Below are 17106 nucleotides of genomic sequence, written 5' to 3'. Positions count from 1 at the left end.
GACCGGGGCGCGAACCCGGTTCCCCTGCATCGGCAGGCGGACGCGCAACCACTGCGCCACCAGGGAAGCCCCAAGAAGCATATTTTATGGGCTTCCGTCCAATACCGAATTATAACAAAGACCAGGCTGGCTGATGCCCCGGTTAAACAGGAGTTTAGCAGACAGCCCCGAAACCGCTAATGCAAGCCCTGTGCCCGTTCGAGCCTGGCAGATTTACTATGGTGCACAGGCCCTGTGGAACGCCAATACCACCTGACTTATACGCCCGTGCAAAAAACCTCCTTCTCTAGCTTCAGAGCCTGTAATTTATCACTGCCGTTCATAACCATATTGATTGCCATTAGAAAGGAGGTGCTGTATGCATCGCAAAATCTATGTCTACGTGTTAAAAGCATTTCTGTATAAATCTCCCTTAATACTGTGCTGTTTACTGCTTTCATTAGGGTTATGGCAACAAGAACTGTATCTCTAAGTAAATCGAAACATTATTTTTCTGGCTGCCTTAGCACACTCGCTCAATAACTTGGAGCAGGGGCCCAGAGCTGCTGAGGAAAAGACCCCCTCTGCCGTCAGCAGGAAGCCGGCTAGGAATGCAGGCCCTGTGTGCCTGCATGAGTGCACGCTGGTGTGTGTGTGCGCGTGTGCAGTAGTTTAGAATATGATCTGAACTGAGCATTTTATCAGTCCTCGAAGCTCCTCCAGCCCAAGGATGGCAGGGCTGGAACACACAGGGGACAGACAGTCATGGGCCCAGAATATGAATTTGCCTCCTGACATTCAGAGCAGCGAATGGGTTGAGAAGCTGGCCTGCCCGCCCTTGCCTTCCCTTTAGTTTCAAGCCTATAGAGGATGTTTTGTTTGGATTCTTTTCCTTAAATAATCAGGCCCGTAAACAAACTCCAGGGGCAGGCAGGCTCGGGGGGCAGTTGAAATTTTAAATGGTCGGAATTAAACCTCGCGTCAAATACAATTTATGTCCAGGCTCATGTGCTATTAGTTAACTGGGAGCTGAATCGCGGGGGAACAAACAAACGGAGACAGAACGGCAGGGGATATTAATTGCGTGTGACAACCGGGCTCCAGCGGCCCTCTATCACTGTTACACACTATTACATTTATCATTAGCTCTCACGGAGTCCTTTGCGCTGCCGCCAGCCCATCCTGGCCAGGGGAGGAGGCCTGCCAGGCAAGAGAGAGTGGGGGAGGAAACCCAAAGCGGCGCTAGAACAACAACCTCCAAAGACCAGCCCTGTCGGACCTGAAGGAGGATCACCCCGATCTGCCTGAGGGCCCGCACATCTGCCCCAGCTGCCCAGCTCCCACCCAGAAAGAAGGAAACGGACGGGGGTGGATCTACTGGGCTTCCCGCCACCTGACTGACAGCAGCACAAATGCCTGGGGCCTCCTTCTGCCCAAGGTGCCGGCGGAGAGTAAAGTAAACACATCCGGCTGTGTTCCCTTCCCCTGTCTGGATGCTTTCTCCCAACAAGTAACTGTTAGATGCCCCTCACCTTCTACCCTTGTCTGCCAAAAGAAGGTGGCGGACCTTTCAAAATGAAACATACCCACTTCTTTCAGGCAGCTCAGGCTCCAAAGGAGCCCAAGGATGGGGAGAAATCCAGCCCAAACAGACTTTTCCCCAGAGAAAGAGGCCGGGAAGCAGCTACACTTGGTTTCTGATGGGGCAGAGGCTGAAGCTCAGGAAGGCAGGCTGTGGGTACCACCCAATGAGGCTGAGCTCCCCTTTCTGACGGAGCCCCCATCCTGCCGACCAAGGATGTGGGGGGCCAGTGAGCCTTCCAGGTGGAGCACCCTGGTTGCCTGTGCTGTACAGGGCGCGGCCTGCCCCCTTGCCTCCCTTGGGACAGAGTGAGCCGCGTTAGCATGAGGGACTAGCTCAGAGGAGGAGAGGAGGCTGTGTGTCCACATGCGACATGCAGCAGGGCGGGAGCCCAGGGTTAGGGGGAGGTTAGACACCACGCGAGGAGAGGCAGAGAGCGCGTGCGCTCCAGTCCTCACGGTTTATTCTTTCTTTTCTGATACTTTGTCACCATGTCCTGCAAACTGGAAACAGAAAGAAAATGGTGGGCAAGGGGGCCGGAAGAACACAGAAAAGTCAACCAAGGTGGACCCCTCAGCCGAGGACCCCTCCTTCCTCAGCAAGACAAGGCTGTGGCTGGCTGAGACCAGGAAGTGGGACAGTGCTGTCCTCAGAGGGAGGTCCAGGCCGCCTGGGGCACCATTCCCCTGCCCTAGAGGAGCAGGCTCCCCGGGCATCCCAGGAGCAGGATGGGGCCTCGGCCTTCGGGTGGGATGGGGGCAAGTCTGGGGGGGTCTGCTCAGGGCAGCCTTGGGAGCTTCTCCAGGGCCTGACCCCACCCCCACTACCAGTCTGCCTGCCTTGTGACTTCCTCCTCGGCCTAAGACTACAAATCTCTCTGCTAAACCATTCCCTGGGTGGGTCTCATGTGAGAAAAACTCTGGCACGGTAACAAGGCACCAGGGCCCTTAAATCTCTGCTCTCCCCAGAGTGGGGCAGGCGCCATCAAAAATGCAGCTAAACGGGGGGAATAACTCATCTTGAACGGGCAGAGCTGGAGAGCCAGATCCCTGGGAGGCCTGGGGAGAAGGACCGGGAGGAAGCGCGGAGGGTGTCTCACCCGGGCAGCAGCTGTCCAGCCCTCAGCTGCTGCAGGAGAGGGTCCATGCCGGGGTGTGGCAATGAGGGGAGGGTGGGCTGGAGGCTCAGTGGTGGGGAGACCCAGACTGCAGCTGTTCTACCTGGTCTGGAGGCAGTCAAGAGGGCCTCCGAGCCGGCCACGGTTGCCATGGAGGCCCCTCACCTGTTGATGAGGTCCTCGTTCTCATCACTCTCCATCTCGTCCTCAATGGCGGCCTGCAGGTCCCCGATGCGCTTGAACGCCAGTTTCAGATCAGCCTGCAGGCTCTGGTTAGCAGCTTCCAGACTCTCCAGATCCAGCTCCTAGGAGGGAGAGGGGGCAGTCCAGTCCACAGGAGGGCTAGTCTCTCACCCAGCTGCCCCAGAAAAGGCCGGCTTCCAGTCTCTCTGGGCCAGGCAGCAGCTACGTGGGTGCCGCTGAGAACCTGCAGAGCTTTCTCTGCTCTGCTGTTGCTGGGCTGTTGAGGCCTGGCCTTGCCTGACGGAGACTCCGGTACCACCCTTGGCCCCTGGCCTGCCCTTAGGCTCTGTGGACTGTGTTCTTGACGTGTTCTCTTCCCTCTCATTCTGGTTTAGAACTAAACCATGGTTTCTTTGCAGCCCACCTCCACAAGCCCACGGCTGTGGAGGTGTGTGCTTAGCAGCTTCTCAGAGGGCTGCCAGCCTCAGGCCTCGTGGGTAGGGGGCATTACCAGTTCATGCTTCTTGCGGCTCGCCTCGGCCTCCTTCCTGGCAAGCTCGCCCATCTCCTCCTTGGTGTCCCGGAGCTGCCGCTGTAGCCGCTTGCTCTGCTCCTTCTCCCGGTTCTCAGCCGCCGTGCGCTGATCCCGTTCCTCAGTCAGCTTCTCCATGTTCTCCTTGAGCCGGCCGGCCAGGCTCTGGACAGGTAGGTGGGAAGAGAGACCCATCAGCCAGGCAGAGAGCGGGGTGCGGCAGAGCTCCAGAGTCAGGAGGCCCGGCTCCAGCTCCGGCTGCCCCGCTCACTGGCTAGCCGGGCAAGCAGCGAAAGCCCTCGGAGGCGGCTTCCTTTGTCCTTCTGTAAAAAAGGGAGAATAACACCTATTCCCCAGGGGTCTTTTAAGGCCCGAATAAAGTAATGTATGTGAAGGGACTCTGGAAGATGAAAGGTGCTATTATCATCATCATCACCACCTAGGTCGGAGGAGAGCTCTGGCTAGAGTCTGGGCCTGTCCACACTGATGCCATGTGTGGGGCCTCCACGGGCAGCAGGGTTTCCCTCAGAGACCCTAAACCCAGAAGCTCCAAAAGCTAGGGCCTGTGCTCAGAAGTAAACGGCTTTACTGAGAATTCTGGATTAGGAGGAGACTGAACAGTCACCACATGCCAAACACAAAGCCATTCCTCTAAGCCTGATGAATCTCTCTTTCCCCCGAAACGGGAACACATTTCTCCCTTCTGCGCCACAGGACGCTGAGCAAAAAAATCCCTGGAGATTGGGGCAGAGTGTGAGGGAAGAACGCTGCTTCTGGTCCTAATCCTGGTTCTACCGCTGACTGGCCGTGGGGTCGCCACTCTCAGCCCCCAGGCTCTGTGTCTCTAAAATAAGGCTACATCTCTAAGGGCTGTATGTGTTTAACATTCTGTGCATCTAAACCACAGCACTGCCTTTCTGAGCAGAAGGGAAAATGAGAGAGTTGAGGAGAGGGACTGGGGCCCATGAGAAAAGGAGGCAAGTGCAGCAGGTCTGTCCTATTTTACATCCACCAGACCAATGGCCTCCTCTGCGCCTTGACAGCTTTGGGGCCTTAGGCAACCTACTTAACCCTTCCTGTGTGTAAAACGTGGATCAAAATATTACCAAGGCAGAACACGGACTAAGTCTCCTTCACTCTCTCTAGCTCGCCAGAGGACTGTGACCCTGTCCTGGGAGGTGCAGCCATATTTTCTTCGAAGGTCAAGGGTACTAATGCCCTCCGATGCCCACTGCCAGCTCCATAGTCGCCTATTTCCATCCCCACCCTCTTTCCTGCTCCACCGACTCAGGGGTTAATGGGGAGGTGGCAGGGACGCTCCTCAGCACCCCCACCGTGAACATACTTCTCACGAAGGCCTGTCAGTGCTCAGACAGATGTCTACATGCTTGGGATGGAGGAGGAGAACTTAAAATAGGGTGAGAGGGGTGTAAACCCGGAGAGATCATTCTGCTGGCCTCTTTCTTCCTACCTGCTCTGCTGGAGAGGGAGGGGCTGGAGCACGCTGGCTTCAGGAGAGTGGAACCGAAAGGATTAAATGTGGAGGTTGGAGATTACAGTTGGGAGGAAGGAGGGGTGGAAAGGGAAGATGGAGGTGAACAGAAAAAGGAGAAGGGTCGAAGGGTGAAAAGTAGAGGGAGAGGACAAATGGGATGGGGAGAAAGGAAGAAATAGGTCAGGGTAAGAAAGGGAATGAGATTGGGGAGAAAATAAACAGAGGAAGAAGAAAAAATGGGGCAAAAATGGAGGAAAATGAAGAGGGAAGGAGAAAAAGCAGAGAATGCAAGCATGGGAAGAACTGAGGAAAAAAGGGAATAAAAAACCGGGAGGGAGAGAAAGAGCGAGCGGTGAGATGAGAGGACAGGCTCCAGCCCTGGCAGAAGTGGTGCCATCCGCTGCATATTTATGACCCTGCCGGAGAGCGAGTGAGGGGACCGGCGGCGGGAGTGCACGGTGGAGGAAAATATGAAGACGAAAAGCTAAGCTGCTCTGGTCCCTTGGCAGAAAGCAAGCACAGAGTCAGAATGTAAGGCAGGCAGGCTCCGCGGTGCCCAGAGAGCAGGCCTGGCGAGCGGGGGAGAAGGCACCCGCCCCGTCAGCTGGCCTGTCAGCTTGGCAGAGGCCTCCGTGGAGCAGCAGTGGCTGCGGGCCTGCCGGGCCCTGCTGAGCATGCGTGGCTCCAGACGCTGGGGCCGCTCAGCCCTGCCTGCTGAGGACTGGACGGGGAAGTGTGCACCCACCTCCAGCCGCTTCACTTGGGTCCTTTCGAACTCCAGGCGTGTCTCCAGCTCCCGGATCTTAGCTTCCTGCCTGCTCACCAGGGACCTGTCCACCATGGACTGCTCCAGGAACTCCACTTGGCTCTGGAGGGCTTGTAGCTGCGGGTTGGGCGGGGCGGCAGGAAGGGAAGAAAGAACTGAGCCTGGAAAGGGAAGGGGCAGGTTCTCTCTCCCCCCACCCCCCAGCAAGATCACCATGGTGACTAGAAGGCTGAGGGAGGGAGGGATGCACAGGGAGGTGGAAGGATGGGGCCCCGAGCCAGGGGCATTCCCCACCTGGCCCTGCGCGGGCACAGATTTTGCCCTTTGGAGAGAAAAGAGAAAGCTAAGGACCAGAGAGGGCATAGAAATGCGAAATGAGGCAGCTGAAGCCGAAACGTCTGCCGTGGTGACACGGCTCCAAGCCTAGGCCTCTGCACTTGCTGACGCTGACTGATGGCCGACTGAAGCACGTGCTTGCCTGTGAGCTCGGGAGTCGGTCCCCACACACAGTGACCCTGGCACCCTCTCTCTACCAAGGGAGACCCTGGACCCCACCTTCTCCTGTAGCTCTTGCTTCTCTTTGTTGGCTTCTTCTAGCTGAGCTTGGAGATCATTCATCTGAGCCAGATCCCGGGAGGCCTGGGAAAGGAGAGGGTGCTGAAGCAGGATCCCCCATGAGCACCAAATCCATCCCACCGCACCCCTCACTGAGGCCAGGGCACACAGGCACCATGACCCCCCAGAGAAGCGGCTGTGCCAGGGACCTAGAGGAGGACCAGAGGACAGTGCTTCTGCAGGCTGTGGTGGGGCACTCCTGGGCAGGGTACCTGAGCCACGGCTGCCTTGTGCTTCTTCATCAGTTCATTCATGTCCTCCTGATCCTCCTCCAGCCGGCTCTGGATCTCATTCTTCTCACGCTGAAGGCGGCTCAGCTGCTCCTCCAGCTGGACAGAGGCAAAGACAGATCAGAGAGCATCAGGCCTGGCCTGCCTGATGGCCCTCGGTGGAGAGACTGAACCTCCCTAGGCCACCTCCAATGGGACGGGGTGATGATAGGGCCAGGCCCACCCGCTGGAGGAGGTTCCAGGACCAGTGACGCTCAGGGAACTGCCTGTCCTGCTGTGGGCCAGGGAGCTGAGGGAAAAGGGCTGTCTTTGCAGCTCAGGCAGACCCTGGGCTAAATGACAGCTGCTTTCAGACAGCTCTTTGGAGGCTAATGAGAAGGCAGAAAAGGTCTGTCCAGAACCAACGACCCGTCATCCTAGTACTAGCGTTCAGGCCCTAACCTGTGCACACTCTGCCCCCTTCAGGCCCCAAGGAAGGACCCCTCAAATCTGTGAAACTCTCCTGGCATGTTTCTCCTGGGACTGCCTGCTCCCTGGCCATCCAGTGCCCACAGCCAAGTCCACTCCTGGGTGGGGGGTGGTGGGAGGGGGGGAGGAGAAGAGACAGCCAACAGCAGGTTCAGGAAATGAATGAATCTATTAGCCTGTAATTCCAAACCAAAATGACTGCGTTGGCTCCTTCTCTGCCCCATCCATCTTGTTACCGGGACGTGGGGAGCTGCGGAAGACTCCGCCAAGAAATTTATTAACTCGGATTTAAATAAAATGGTAATTTTATAACAGCCCTTTTTAACACAATTAAGGAATTTGAATTACTCACCTGAAAACTGCTGAGGAGCATAAATGTCACAGGGATAAATCAAGCCCAGGAGATTGGCATCTCTCAGCAGTCAGGTGACTAGCTGGGGGACCAGGGAGCCCAGAGCCAAGCCCAGCCTCCTCCCCTGCCCCATTCCCTGCCTGAGGAGGTACCATGGCCGTATCCCAGTAATGAGTTTTTGGCCGATGGATGGGCCGTGGGAGAGGTGGGGAATTAAAAGGGAGGCATTAAATAAGCACTCTAATTAGCTGCCGCTTGGGCTTGTCAGTGGGCTGGCCAGGGGCAGGGGAGGGAAACGAGCCATCCCATCTTCTTATCGGTGCTTCTGCTAATCTCTAGGTACCCGTTTACATCCCTCAGCCACATTCGCTGCCTTTATTTATGGTGTTGGGGCCTGTGGCCAAGCTCCCACAGGCAGGTGGTTAAACAGGGAGATGGGCCCTTGCTGGCTCCCTCCTCCACCTCACTCCCTCCCAGGCCTCTGCTCTGAGTGGGGAGAGGCAGAGGAGGGGAGGCCCGCTCTCGCTTGCAGGAAGCCCTGGCGTGAAGGGACCGGGCTGGGGTAAAAGCAGCCACCGTCACAGCCCCATTCTCCCTCAGCCCCCCGAGTCTGGCCCGGCACACCCCGCATCCTCACCGCCGTCTTGGCTTTGGCGATGTCGTCAATCTGCAGGTGCAGGTCTTCGATCTCCACCTCCATTGCTTTGCGCGCTTTCACGGCTGCTGCACAGGTGAACTCTGACTCCTCCAGCTGGACAGAGAGCCACCCCCGCCCCAGGGAGAGACGTCAGCCATTCCCTGGGGACAGGAGGGCCGTGCAGGAGGCTCGCAGGGGAGAGGGAACGCAGGAGCTCTCCTTCTCCTCTGTTTACCTCAGACCCCAGGGCTGTGATGTGTTGTGTGTGTACCGGCATCTCCTCCCGTGACAGGGGTGGTGGATGCTGAGCCCGTCCACACCATCCGGGGCTTGACAGTCATGCATATAGCACGCGCAGACCCTGGGGAGTCTGGCTTCTCCCCACTTCCCTGTCACCTCCCTTCCCGAGGACTCAAGAACCACTGACAGGGGCAGGAGAGAGAGAGAGAAAACTGATGACCTCCTGTCTGCAGGTACCTGGTTCTTCAGCTGGGCGATCTCCCTCTTGCTGGGTGCGTTGTTCTTCAGGTGGTCCAGCATGATCTGAGCATCTGCCAGCAGGGCCTTGGTGCGCTTCAGGTCTTTCCGGAGCCGCTTCTCTGACTCAAAGTCTCGCTGGTTCACCTGGGTGGACGCCAGAAGCTGGGGCTCTGGGCTCTGCCCCGGGGCCTCCTCCTGTCTTCCCCAAGCCCACTCCTCACCCTACCCTCACTCTCAGAGATGCCTAATGAGCAATGACAGAGGAAATGCCAGGATTATGCCAGCTGGTGAGAAACCCGTGTGTAGTGCATGTGATCACCCATCCCACAGGTGACGACAGCGGGCCCTACGGAACCAGCACCCCTCCTGTGCCCAGCTCTCCCTGCGGCAGCCGGCAGTCTCCACTCACCTGGTCACTGAGCGTGGCCACCTTGTTCTCCAGCTCCCGCTTTTCCCGCAGCACCTTCTGCTTGTCCTCATACTCCTCCTCGAGCTGTACTTCCATTTGCTTTAACTGGGAACAGGGGCCCATTCGTCCCTTCAGTGTCTGGTGCCAGCCAGCCCCTTTCCTGCTGGATCCTCCCACCCCGGGAAAAGAGTGGGGCAGCGCTGAGCATGGATGACCCCAGAGGGGCAGACCCTGAATTCAAAGTTCCTAGGGTTTCAAAGCAGCCTGAGAGGGAGAGGAGGGACGGCAGGCCATGCACAGGGGCCCAGGCCCGTGTGGGAGCCCTTGCTCCAGAGCCCTTGTGCCTGCTGCTTGGCACAGAAAGCAGGGGGCATTAACTCCTCAAGGGCCTGAGCTTCTCTACAGACCCTGAGAACACACATCCCAGCCGATGCCAGGATCCCGAGCGGAGATGCCTGGTCCTGAATAGCAATGGAAAATAGTGTGGCTAAGGTAAAGAAACAGAAAAGCCCTTACTTCAAAGCAGTGATGGGGGAACCGGCATTTATATTGGACAGGTAAGTGCCCGTTGCTTTACCTTTTTCTGACATGACTGCCGGGCCTCCTCCACCTCCTCATCCCGACTCTCCATCTCCTTGGAATGGGTCTGCCTCATCCGCTCCATCTCCATCTCGAGCCGCAGCTTGGCCTGGAGGTGGGTGGGAGTAGGGACTGGGTTTCTTTCCCAGCAGCACCCTGACCCCTCCCCACTTCACCCTGATGGGCCACTCTCCCCAGGCTTGGGAGCAGGGAACGTCTCCCTTTGCTCCCACCTTGTTTCTATGGCAAGTGGCTTCTCCAGAGAAGCTGAACTCCTTTACTAGATGTCTGGCACAGGCCCAGAGAAGGCTGCTGGGGGTGGGGGCAGTCCTGCAGCTTTTCCACTTGGCCTCCAGGCTCTAGCTCCCTGAACTGACATGGCAACTCAGTGGCAGGCTGGATGGGCTCATGGCCTTCCTGCTGCCATGTACTCTGAGCCCCTCACCAGTGGAGGTCAATTAAGATCTGTTCTCGTGGAAAGTACCATGAAAGCTTAATTATCTTCACACTGCGGTTGGCACAGATCAGGTGCTCCCTCAATATTTTGTGAATAAGAGAAGGAATGATCGATTGAATTTGGGATCTTGTCCTCCTCTGGCCCACACCCCGGGGTAGCTGTGGGGACGGCAGTGCCTTCCTCAGCCAAGCCCTCAGCACCTGCTCCAGCATCTGGATGGTCCCCGCCTGCTCATCCAGCTCCTCCTCCTGATCCTTGACCTTGGCCTCCAGGTCTCGGAGCTGTTTCTTGACCTTGGCCAAAGAGGCCTCATCCTTGGACTCTTGGGAAGAAATGTCCTGGAGCTCAGCCTCCAATGACACAACCTTCTGGGTGAATCCCGCAATGTCCATGTCTTTTTCCTGGAGCAAAAGAGAAGATGAGGCTGGCCCTGGGCTGGCCCGAGCCTGTGATGGGGTTGGGGTATGGATGATGGGAAGCCCCACCCACCTCCATTTGCTGCTTCAGGCTGAAGGCCTCGGCGAGGAGCATGTCCTTCTCCCGCTGCAGCTTCTCCCGCTGCAGCTTCTCCCGCTGGGCCTCCTCATGTGCCTGCGAGAGCTCACTGTCAAACCTGCGAGGGAGCGTGGCCATGGCGGCTCCATCAGATAAGGGAAGAGTCCAGGTCTCCAGCACCCAGAGGCCGCCAGGAAGTGGTGCCACAGATATGGACAGGGCCCAAGTCAGGGGGAATCATGCAGCCTGAACTTGGGGCCAGTGGTCAGGTGACATTCAGGGGTTACAGGTCAGGCCACCTAGGCCCTGCTGAGCAACCTGGTCTGGGATGGGGTGGGTAGGGATTTCATCAAACAGGTCCAAGGAGCCTTTTCACCAGATGGGCCTCAGAGGGAACCACAGACTGCTTCCAGGGAAGAGGTGGACAGACTCTCCTCTGGCATTAAGTCTCGACCTTTTCCCTTTCAACAGATCAAAGAGCGGAAAGCGGGACCAGGGTGAGGGCAGAGCGGGCATCAGAATGGGTAGAAATGGACGTCCTGCCTTGTCTAACTCACTTTCTACAGTTCAGTCTGGCAACTTTAGATGGAGCAGCTGGCTGCTGCCCCACCTCTGAGCACCAGGCCCTGGCCAGGCCCACCTGCCCCAGCAGCACCCCTGTCACCCCCAGGGCACCCCACACCAGGCTGGAGGCCCCAGTCCCACTGTGCCCGGCTGGCAGCGTGCTTCAACGGGCACACGGCCCACGGTCGGGGGCCTCTTTCTTCACTTCTCTACTTCCCAGCCTTCCATTTCCTGCCCAGTGACGCTACAGAAGGAGCAAATTGCTGAAATTCCTCTTACCACCTTCACTGAAGAGCTAATCGGCTTCCTGTCAGAAAACTGAACAGCTCATCTCCATCCCAACACCACATCAAAAAAAAAAGTAAGAAAACTCGGGGCAGCTGAAACCTAATAAGGTGCCCGGCGGGGAGTGCAGTGAGCCGATAACTAGGCCGCGCTGGCACTGTCATGGGGGTGCTCTGAGCGGGGGCGGGGTGTCCCACTAAGGGTGTCTGCCACTAGGTAAAAGGGAAGGTGGGGGTAAAGATGAGAACTAGGGAAGCAGAGAGTCACAGAGCTGGGAGGGAGAAATATAAGGCCTTCCTACCTCCCCTCACTCTCTGCAAAGCAGAAGCCCGGCAGGCCCGAGTGAGCCCAGAAGGCCAAGGGTAACCCTGGGTCACTGAAAGGACTCAGCCCTGCCGTCCTCACCCCCAGGGGCGTGGGTGTGGGGCTGCCCCTTCACAAAGGCAACTGGTGCCTCTGCTGAGAACCCGACCCCTGCAGTGGGGAACCGGGTGCCCTTCCCACCCCCTGGGGCAGCCTGCTGTTCCCAGGGTGTGTGGGTTCCTCCCTATTACTAATAGAGGCATCCCATTCCCATCCCCAGCCAGGGAAATTAATTTAGATTGGATTTTCTCCTGTGAGGGCTACACCTCCCCCACTTTGTGTCATTACCATAATGAGATGGAAGTGGCACGATAGTTTAACGACATTAGTCAGGAGAGTGTGTTTGTGCAGCTGAGGCGAGGGAGAGGTGGGGAGCTGGGCGAGGGCAAGAGGCAGGGCCGCCATGGAGAGGTTCCTGCACGGGCTCTGGCTGACACCCATCCTTCCTGGCCCCAGGCAGGGTGACAGCATATACTGAGGGGAGCATGTCCGAGAGCGAAGGCCTGAGCAGGCCGTTGGTGGGGCTGTGGTCTGCGTGCTCCTTAGGAGTGAGACCCTGACTCACATTCCAGGATGAGTGATCATGCAGGCAAAGCCCCTGGCCAAATTCAGGCCCCCTCTTCTCTCCTCCCTGGAGGGAGGCAGGGAACCCTGTCTCGGGCTGCTCTAGGAAGTCCTCTGCGTCCAGGGCAGGGGACCCACCCACCTCCTCTGTTTCTTCTCCAGCTCGTGGTTGCGGACCTGCTGGCCCTCCAGGTGCAGCTTGGTGTCCTGCAGCTCGGCTGTCAGCCGCTGGCACTTCTTCTTGAGCTGCTGCAGGGCCCGCTGGCTCTCATCGCTATCTGCCTGCAGGTCTCCAAGCTAGGGGGCAAGATGGGGTGCGGGGTCAGCAGCCATTGAGAGGCCCAGAAGTATTGGTCGAAGAGGTGAGGAGAAGGAAGTGGGTGAATGAGGGGGAGATGTGGGGATGAGGGATGAAGTCAGGGTCGTCCAGGGAACCTAAGACACACTCTTAACAATAGTTTGCCTTTGGTTGTCCCCTGAACCGAGAGGCGAACATGGCAACCCTTCTCTATTGCTCCCAGGGCCTGCCTGGCTCCGGTCATTCCCTGGGCCAACGTGTGGCACCAAGCCCCTCCCAGCTCCTCCCAGCTCCTCCCGGGCACAGACCTCCACTTCGTCCACCAGACTCACCCGCCTCTCCAGCTGCCTCTTGTTCTGCTGCTCCACCTCCAGCTTGTCCTCAAACTCCTGCTGGAGCCGCTTCTTGGTGAAGTCCACCTCCCGCACTGCTCGCTCATACTTCAGGCGCCACTCGCCACCTGTGGGGTGGGGGCAGACAAGGGAGGACTGAGATGCTGAGAGTCCCCGAGAAGGGGCCGAGGGGACGAAGGATGGGGCAGCAGGTGGAGTCAGCTGGAGGGACTCAGAAAGGTCCCTGGAACGGTGGCTTCCTCCCAAGGCAGAAGGAGCCACTAGCTGGGAGAAGCCTAGAGAGGGTGATGTGGCCACGTGTGCTGTCTTCTCCCCAGGGACCGCCAGACCGTGCTCCTCTGACATCATCATTATCACGGTTGTTACCGCCCTCCACGATAATCACCTGCACTTACTGGCACCTCTACTTTCTCATCAATTTATTTCACGTAGCCTTAAAACAGCCCTACAGACGGGAGACAAGGGGTGTGGTTTCCTAGGGGTGGGCATCGGAGCTTGCCACTCAGGCCACTTCCAAGTCCTCCAGCCTCTGACCCACCTGTGTCATCATCATCCACTTCCCCGTTGATCTCAGCTGCCCGGATGAGACGGGCCTCCATCACCTCCATTTCCATCACCTCCGTTTTCTTCTTCAGTGCATCATACTGGGTCTGCGGAAGAGGAGGTTATGAGGTATGCCGTTCTACCCCCTCACTCAGTACCACCCGCGCCCCTGAACCACCGAGACCACGGTCATAAGCTCACCCGGGGCAGACAGGGGTGCCGGGCTGGTGGCAGAGGTGCCACCTATCATTGGGGGAGCGGTGGGCACTAGAGTGCGGCGGCCGCTAGCACGGTCCTGCCCTCACCTGCAGCTCCTTCATCTCCTTCTCAGCCCGGAGCCTCTCGGCGGTCTCCGCGTCCAGCAGCTGGGAGGCGGACTCTCCCGTGTTACGTTCATCCGTCAGCTCCGATGTCAGCTCTGAGATCTGGGGTTGGGGGAGGGAGTCGCCACCAGTTGAACTGCCCGCCTCACTCAGCTGGAACAGCAGTGGGGGGCCTCCTGGGCTGGGCACCCTGCGGAGGTGGGCCGGTCTGTCTGGTGCTGGGAGGCACTCACCCGGGTCTCCAGCCGGTCACTGCTGAGCCGCAGCTCGTTCCGCTCCTTCTCCACCTTCTCAAGCTTGCTCCTCAGCTGCTGGATCTCTTCCTAGGGTGCAGTAAGGCGGGCAAAGTGAGCCAGAGGCACTGGGAGAGGTTGGGGCCCAGGAGCTGCACCCTTGGGGTGAACGAAGCTGGTGAAGCTCGGGCCGGGACACAAGGGAACTGGAAGCCACTGCCTCCCTGGGGCTCCATCCCTAGACCCTTCCCCATATGCTGAGGATGCTTGAGGTCTTATCCTAAGAGGATACCCAGGGGCTCAGCCAGCACCCCAGAGGGACGCCTTCTGTTTGCTGGGCATAGTTCAAGGATACCAGCTCTCTGGACTAAACAAAGGAGCATTTGGGAGCCCAAGACAAGCGGGCAAAACTCTTGCCCACGTGGATGTACTACAGCCCTTCCCTCCCGGCAGCGTGGCCTTCCCAGGCTGTTACGTACGTCTTTGTTCCGGATCTGCTCCTCCGACAGCTGTACCTCAATGAGGGGTCGCACCGTGGTGAAGAGCTTCCACCAGGGCCAGTCCTTCACCCCTTTGTTCTTCTTGATGTTCTTCTGCACACAGCGAATGGCCAGGTCTTGGATCTAAGTTGGGGTGGGGCGTGGCACATAGCAGGCTCTCAGTCCTGAGCCCACCAGGACCCTCCCCACCACCAGCTCAGCTGCTGGGCTGCTCCTCTGGCCACCTGACCCCGAGTCAAACACTCCCAGAGCCACCCCTTGCCCCCAGCCTCCCTCCGTCCCTTAGAGAGTGGGCGGCAGACAGCCGGGCCCTGGGAGTACCGCACTGGGCGCTAACTGCTCCGCCCTCATTAGGAATAATTTCGTCTGCTTTATTTGCTGCCTGATTATTTCCAGCACCCTGGCCTAGATGTGCTATAAAACCTAATCTTGCTGAAACACAAGAGTCGGTGGTACTGGCTGTTTTATGGACTTGCTAATAAGAAAAGGAGTCGCTGACGCAGCTCCTTAATCTTCATGGAGCAGCCTATGATCCAGAGCCCACCTTTGCCCGGGCCCTGCCCCCCACCGCCCTAGCCCTCGGACCAGGCCACACAGCCCCATCGCTGGATACACGAGCACTCTCGCTGGCACTGGGGAGCTGCCCATCCCCTGCCCTGGCCCAGGGCGTGCTGCCCCTGGGACGTTCAGCCTCTTCTCCCCCAGATAATGATAACTCATAGCCCCACGACCAGCCTCCTGGCCCGCACGTTCCCTCGAGTGTCCCTTCACCGCCCCCGCCCCGCCCCCCAGGAGCTCAGCTCTGCCCATCTGGGCTGAGGAGTGGGACGCGGATGTCCCTGGAGCAGCACCTTTTTCTTCTTGAAGTGCTGACGGGCCAGGTAGCCCCTGCAGGCTGCCTGGAACAGGGTCAGGTTCCTGCTGGTTTGTTCATCCCGCTGCTCCTCCAGCCGTGCCAGTGTGCCTGCCCGGAAGAACACCTGTGGAGAAGCGGGCCAGGTGAAGGTGGGAGCCTGGGCTGGGGGCAAGCCGGCGGAGGAACAAGCAGCCGGCACAGAAAGCCAGCAGGCCCAGAGCGTGGCCCTTGGCCTGGGAAGAGCCTGAAAACCCCGGGGTCTACGAGGAGGGAGGAAGCAAGAGGCTGAGGGAGGAGGGCCAGGCTGGGGGCTGGGGAGGCTTTGGAAGGGGAGGAGCAAGGTGGGAAAGAGATGAAAGGAGAGGGAGGCCGGAGGGAAGCCATCTGGGACAAGAAGGACGTGAAGCAGCGGCCGGTCATACGGGGAGACGCCCCTCAGCAACACCTATGGTGGCTTCTTCCCCCAGGGCTGCCAGCAGCACCGCCCACGCCCCTGTACCCACGGCCACTGCAGGCCCAACCGCAGGCTCCAGCCGCCTCTGGCCTCCAGCTGCCTGCGATCAGGTGGACGGTGGTGTATGTGTTTAAGAAGGAAAAGGCCCAGGATGCAGTGTGCAGAGAAGGGGGAGGCCGGGGAGGGGGCCCCTCCTCTGCATCCTCCCGGCTCCGTTTCATGTCGGACTGTCTCCTCTTTCATGTGCCAACACCCTGCCCCCACACCCAGGTTTCATCTCGTGAAAGAGCCAGTGGGGTGGGTGAGGGTTGGCCCAGGCGAGGGACCTGTCACACGGGTTTGGGGTCTGGAGGGCAGGCGTGAGAGGAACCAGCTGGATGTCCCCACACCCAGCCTTTCCTCTCGCTCTTCGGTGCCCTGAGCTGGGACTGGGTAAAATGTTCTGTGCTAAGAGAAGAAGAAGAGGGGGAATCGTCAGGTGAAAAAAAGACTAGTATCCTTGCAGAGGGCAAAGGCCATCTAGGTATACACCACCTCCACCTTGCCCAGAAGACAGAAAATTCCCTTTTGTGGGGCAAAGAGAAGATGTGAACTCCACGGGAAACATTCAGAACCAATAGGCACAATGTCCCCAGGCCTCCCTCCAGGGAAGAAGTGGGGAGAGAGCCCGCACTTTCTGCTGAGAAAGCTTTGCCTCTGGCAGGAACCTAGTCCCCCGAGGCAGGCCTGGGAGAAAGCCAGCTCAGTCCTCTGCAACACGCGGGGCTGAGCGCCTGGGATCTCCCGTGGGTCTCGAGCCCTACCTGAGCCTCCGTTTCCCATGATGCGTGAGCCTGAGGTTCCACAGGGGGTGTGAGAGACCCAAGTCCCCCGAGAGGGTGGGCCAACATGCTAGGGGTCAGTCTGACCAGGCAGAAGTGAGGTGTCAGGGAGGGGGATGGAGAAAGGCCCAGAAACACACAGAGAAGTGGAAGGATGGTCTAGAGTCTAGAGCAGTGAGCCTCAAACCTCTCTTAACCGCTGTACATTTGTGGGGTTGAGTCTTTCTGAGTATTAGGTGGCATCTCAGGGCCATCTCTCCCCGTGAAACACACCTATCCATACACGTTTTACAAACAACATCAGGAGGCTCTCAGACACCCAAACTTCCTTGCCTGAACCCTCAGGGTCCTGTGGGCTCAGGTTGAGACCCCCTTTCCTCTGAAGCAATGGGACAAACACACAGGGAATCCTCACTCACCAGCCAGTACTAACCCCAGCCCAGAAGCCCTGAAACTTCTCTCCCAAACCAGATGTCAGCAAACATCTGACTTTGCCCCTAATTCTGCTCTGAGCCTGAGTGGGCCCTGGGGTTCTCCTGTTTCAGCCAGGCACCCGGGATGATGCAGAGAGTC

At 58.3% G+C, this 17106-nt stretch overlaps 1 protein-coding gene across 5 annotated transcripts in view; it reads right to left on the bottom strand.

Annotated features, from left to right (window-relative positions):
• LOC102976086 (unconventional myosin-XVIIIa) overlaps positions 1-16749 on the bottom strand; it is a 26921-nt gene extending 10172 nt beyond the window's left edge. The window contains exons 1-20 of one of the 5 annotated variants that reach the window (XM_055082771.1): positions 16516-16746; positions 15254-15382; positions 14382-14525; positions 13903-13992; positions 13652-13771; positions 13342-13453; positions 12783-12910; positions 12295-12449; positions 10371-10494; positions 10082-10282; positions 9423-9533; positions 8846-8950; positions 8434-8580; positions 7957-8070; positions 6482-6598; positions 6210-6293; positions 5634-5771; positions 3373-3558; positions 2844-2983; positions 2020-2064 (exon numbers count right to left, since the gene is read on the bottom strand). In XM_055082771.1, coding sequence (XP_054938746.1) covers positions 2020-2064; positions 2844-2983; positions 3373-3558; positions 5634-5771; positions 6210-6293; positions 6482-6598; positions 7957-8070; positions 8434-8580; positions 8846-8950; positions 9423-9533; positions 10082-10282; positions 10371-10494; positions 12295-12449; positions 12783-12910; positions 13342-13453; positions 13652-13771; positions 13903-13992; positions 14382-14525; positions 15254-15382; positions 16516-16602 — 2477 coding nt within the window. In that variant the 5' untranslated portion in view covers positions 16603-16746. Of the gene's footprint in view, positions 1-2019; positions 2065-2843; positions 2984-3372; positions 3559-5633; positions 5772-6209; positions 6294-6481; positions 6599-7956; positions 8071-8433; positions 8581-8845; positions 8951-9422; positions 9534-10081; positions 10283-10370; positions 10495-12294; positions 12450-12782; positions 12911-13341; positions 13454-13651; positions 13772-13902; positions 13993-14381; positions 14526-15253; positions 15383-16515 lie in introns of all 5 variants that reach the window. The other 4 variants (XM_055082766.1, XM_055082769.1, XM_055082772.1 and 1 more) reach the window with 4 other exon arrangements.
• Between the last annotated feature and the right edge of the window lie 357 nt (positions 16750-17106).

This window comes from Physeter macrocephalus, unplaced genomic scaffold (genome assembly GCF_002837175.3).
Source record: "Physeter macrocephalus isolate SW-GA unplaced genomic scaffold, ASM283717v5 random_352, whole genome shotgun sequence".
Taxonomy (NCBI): Eukaryota; Metazoa; Chordata; class Mammalia; order Artiodactyla; family Physeteridae; genus Physeter; species Physeter macrocephalus.
The sequence above is the reverse complement of the archived record's forward strand: the minus strand, read 5'-3'. Positions and strand labels throughout refer to the sequence as shown.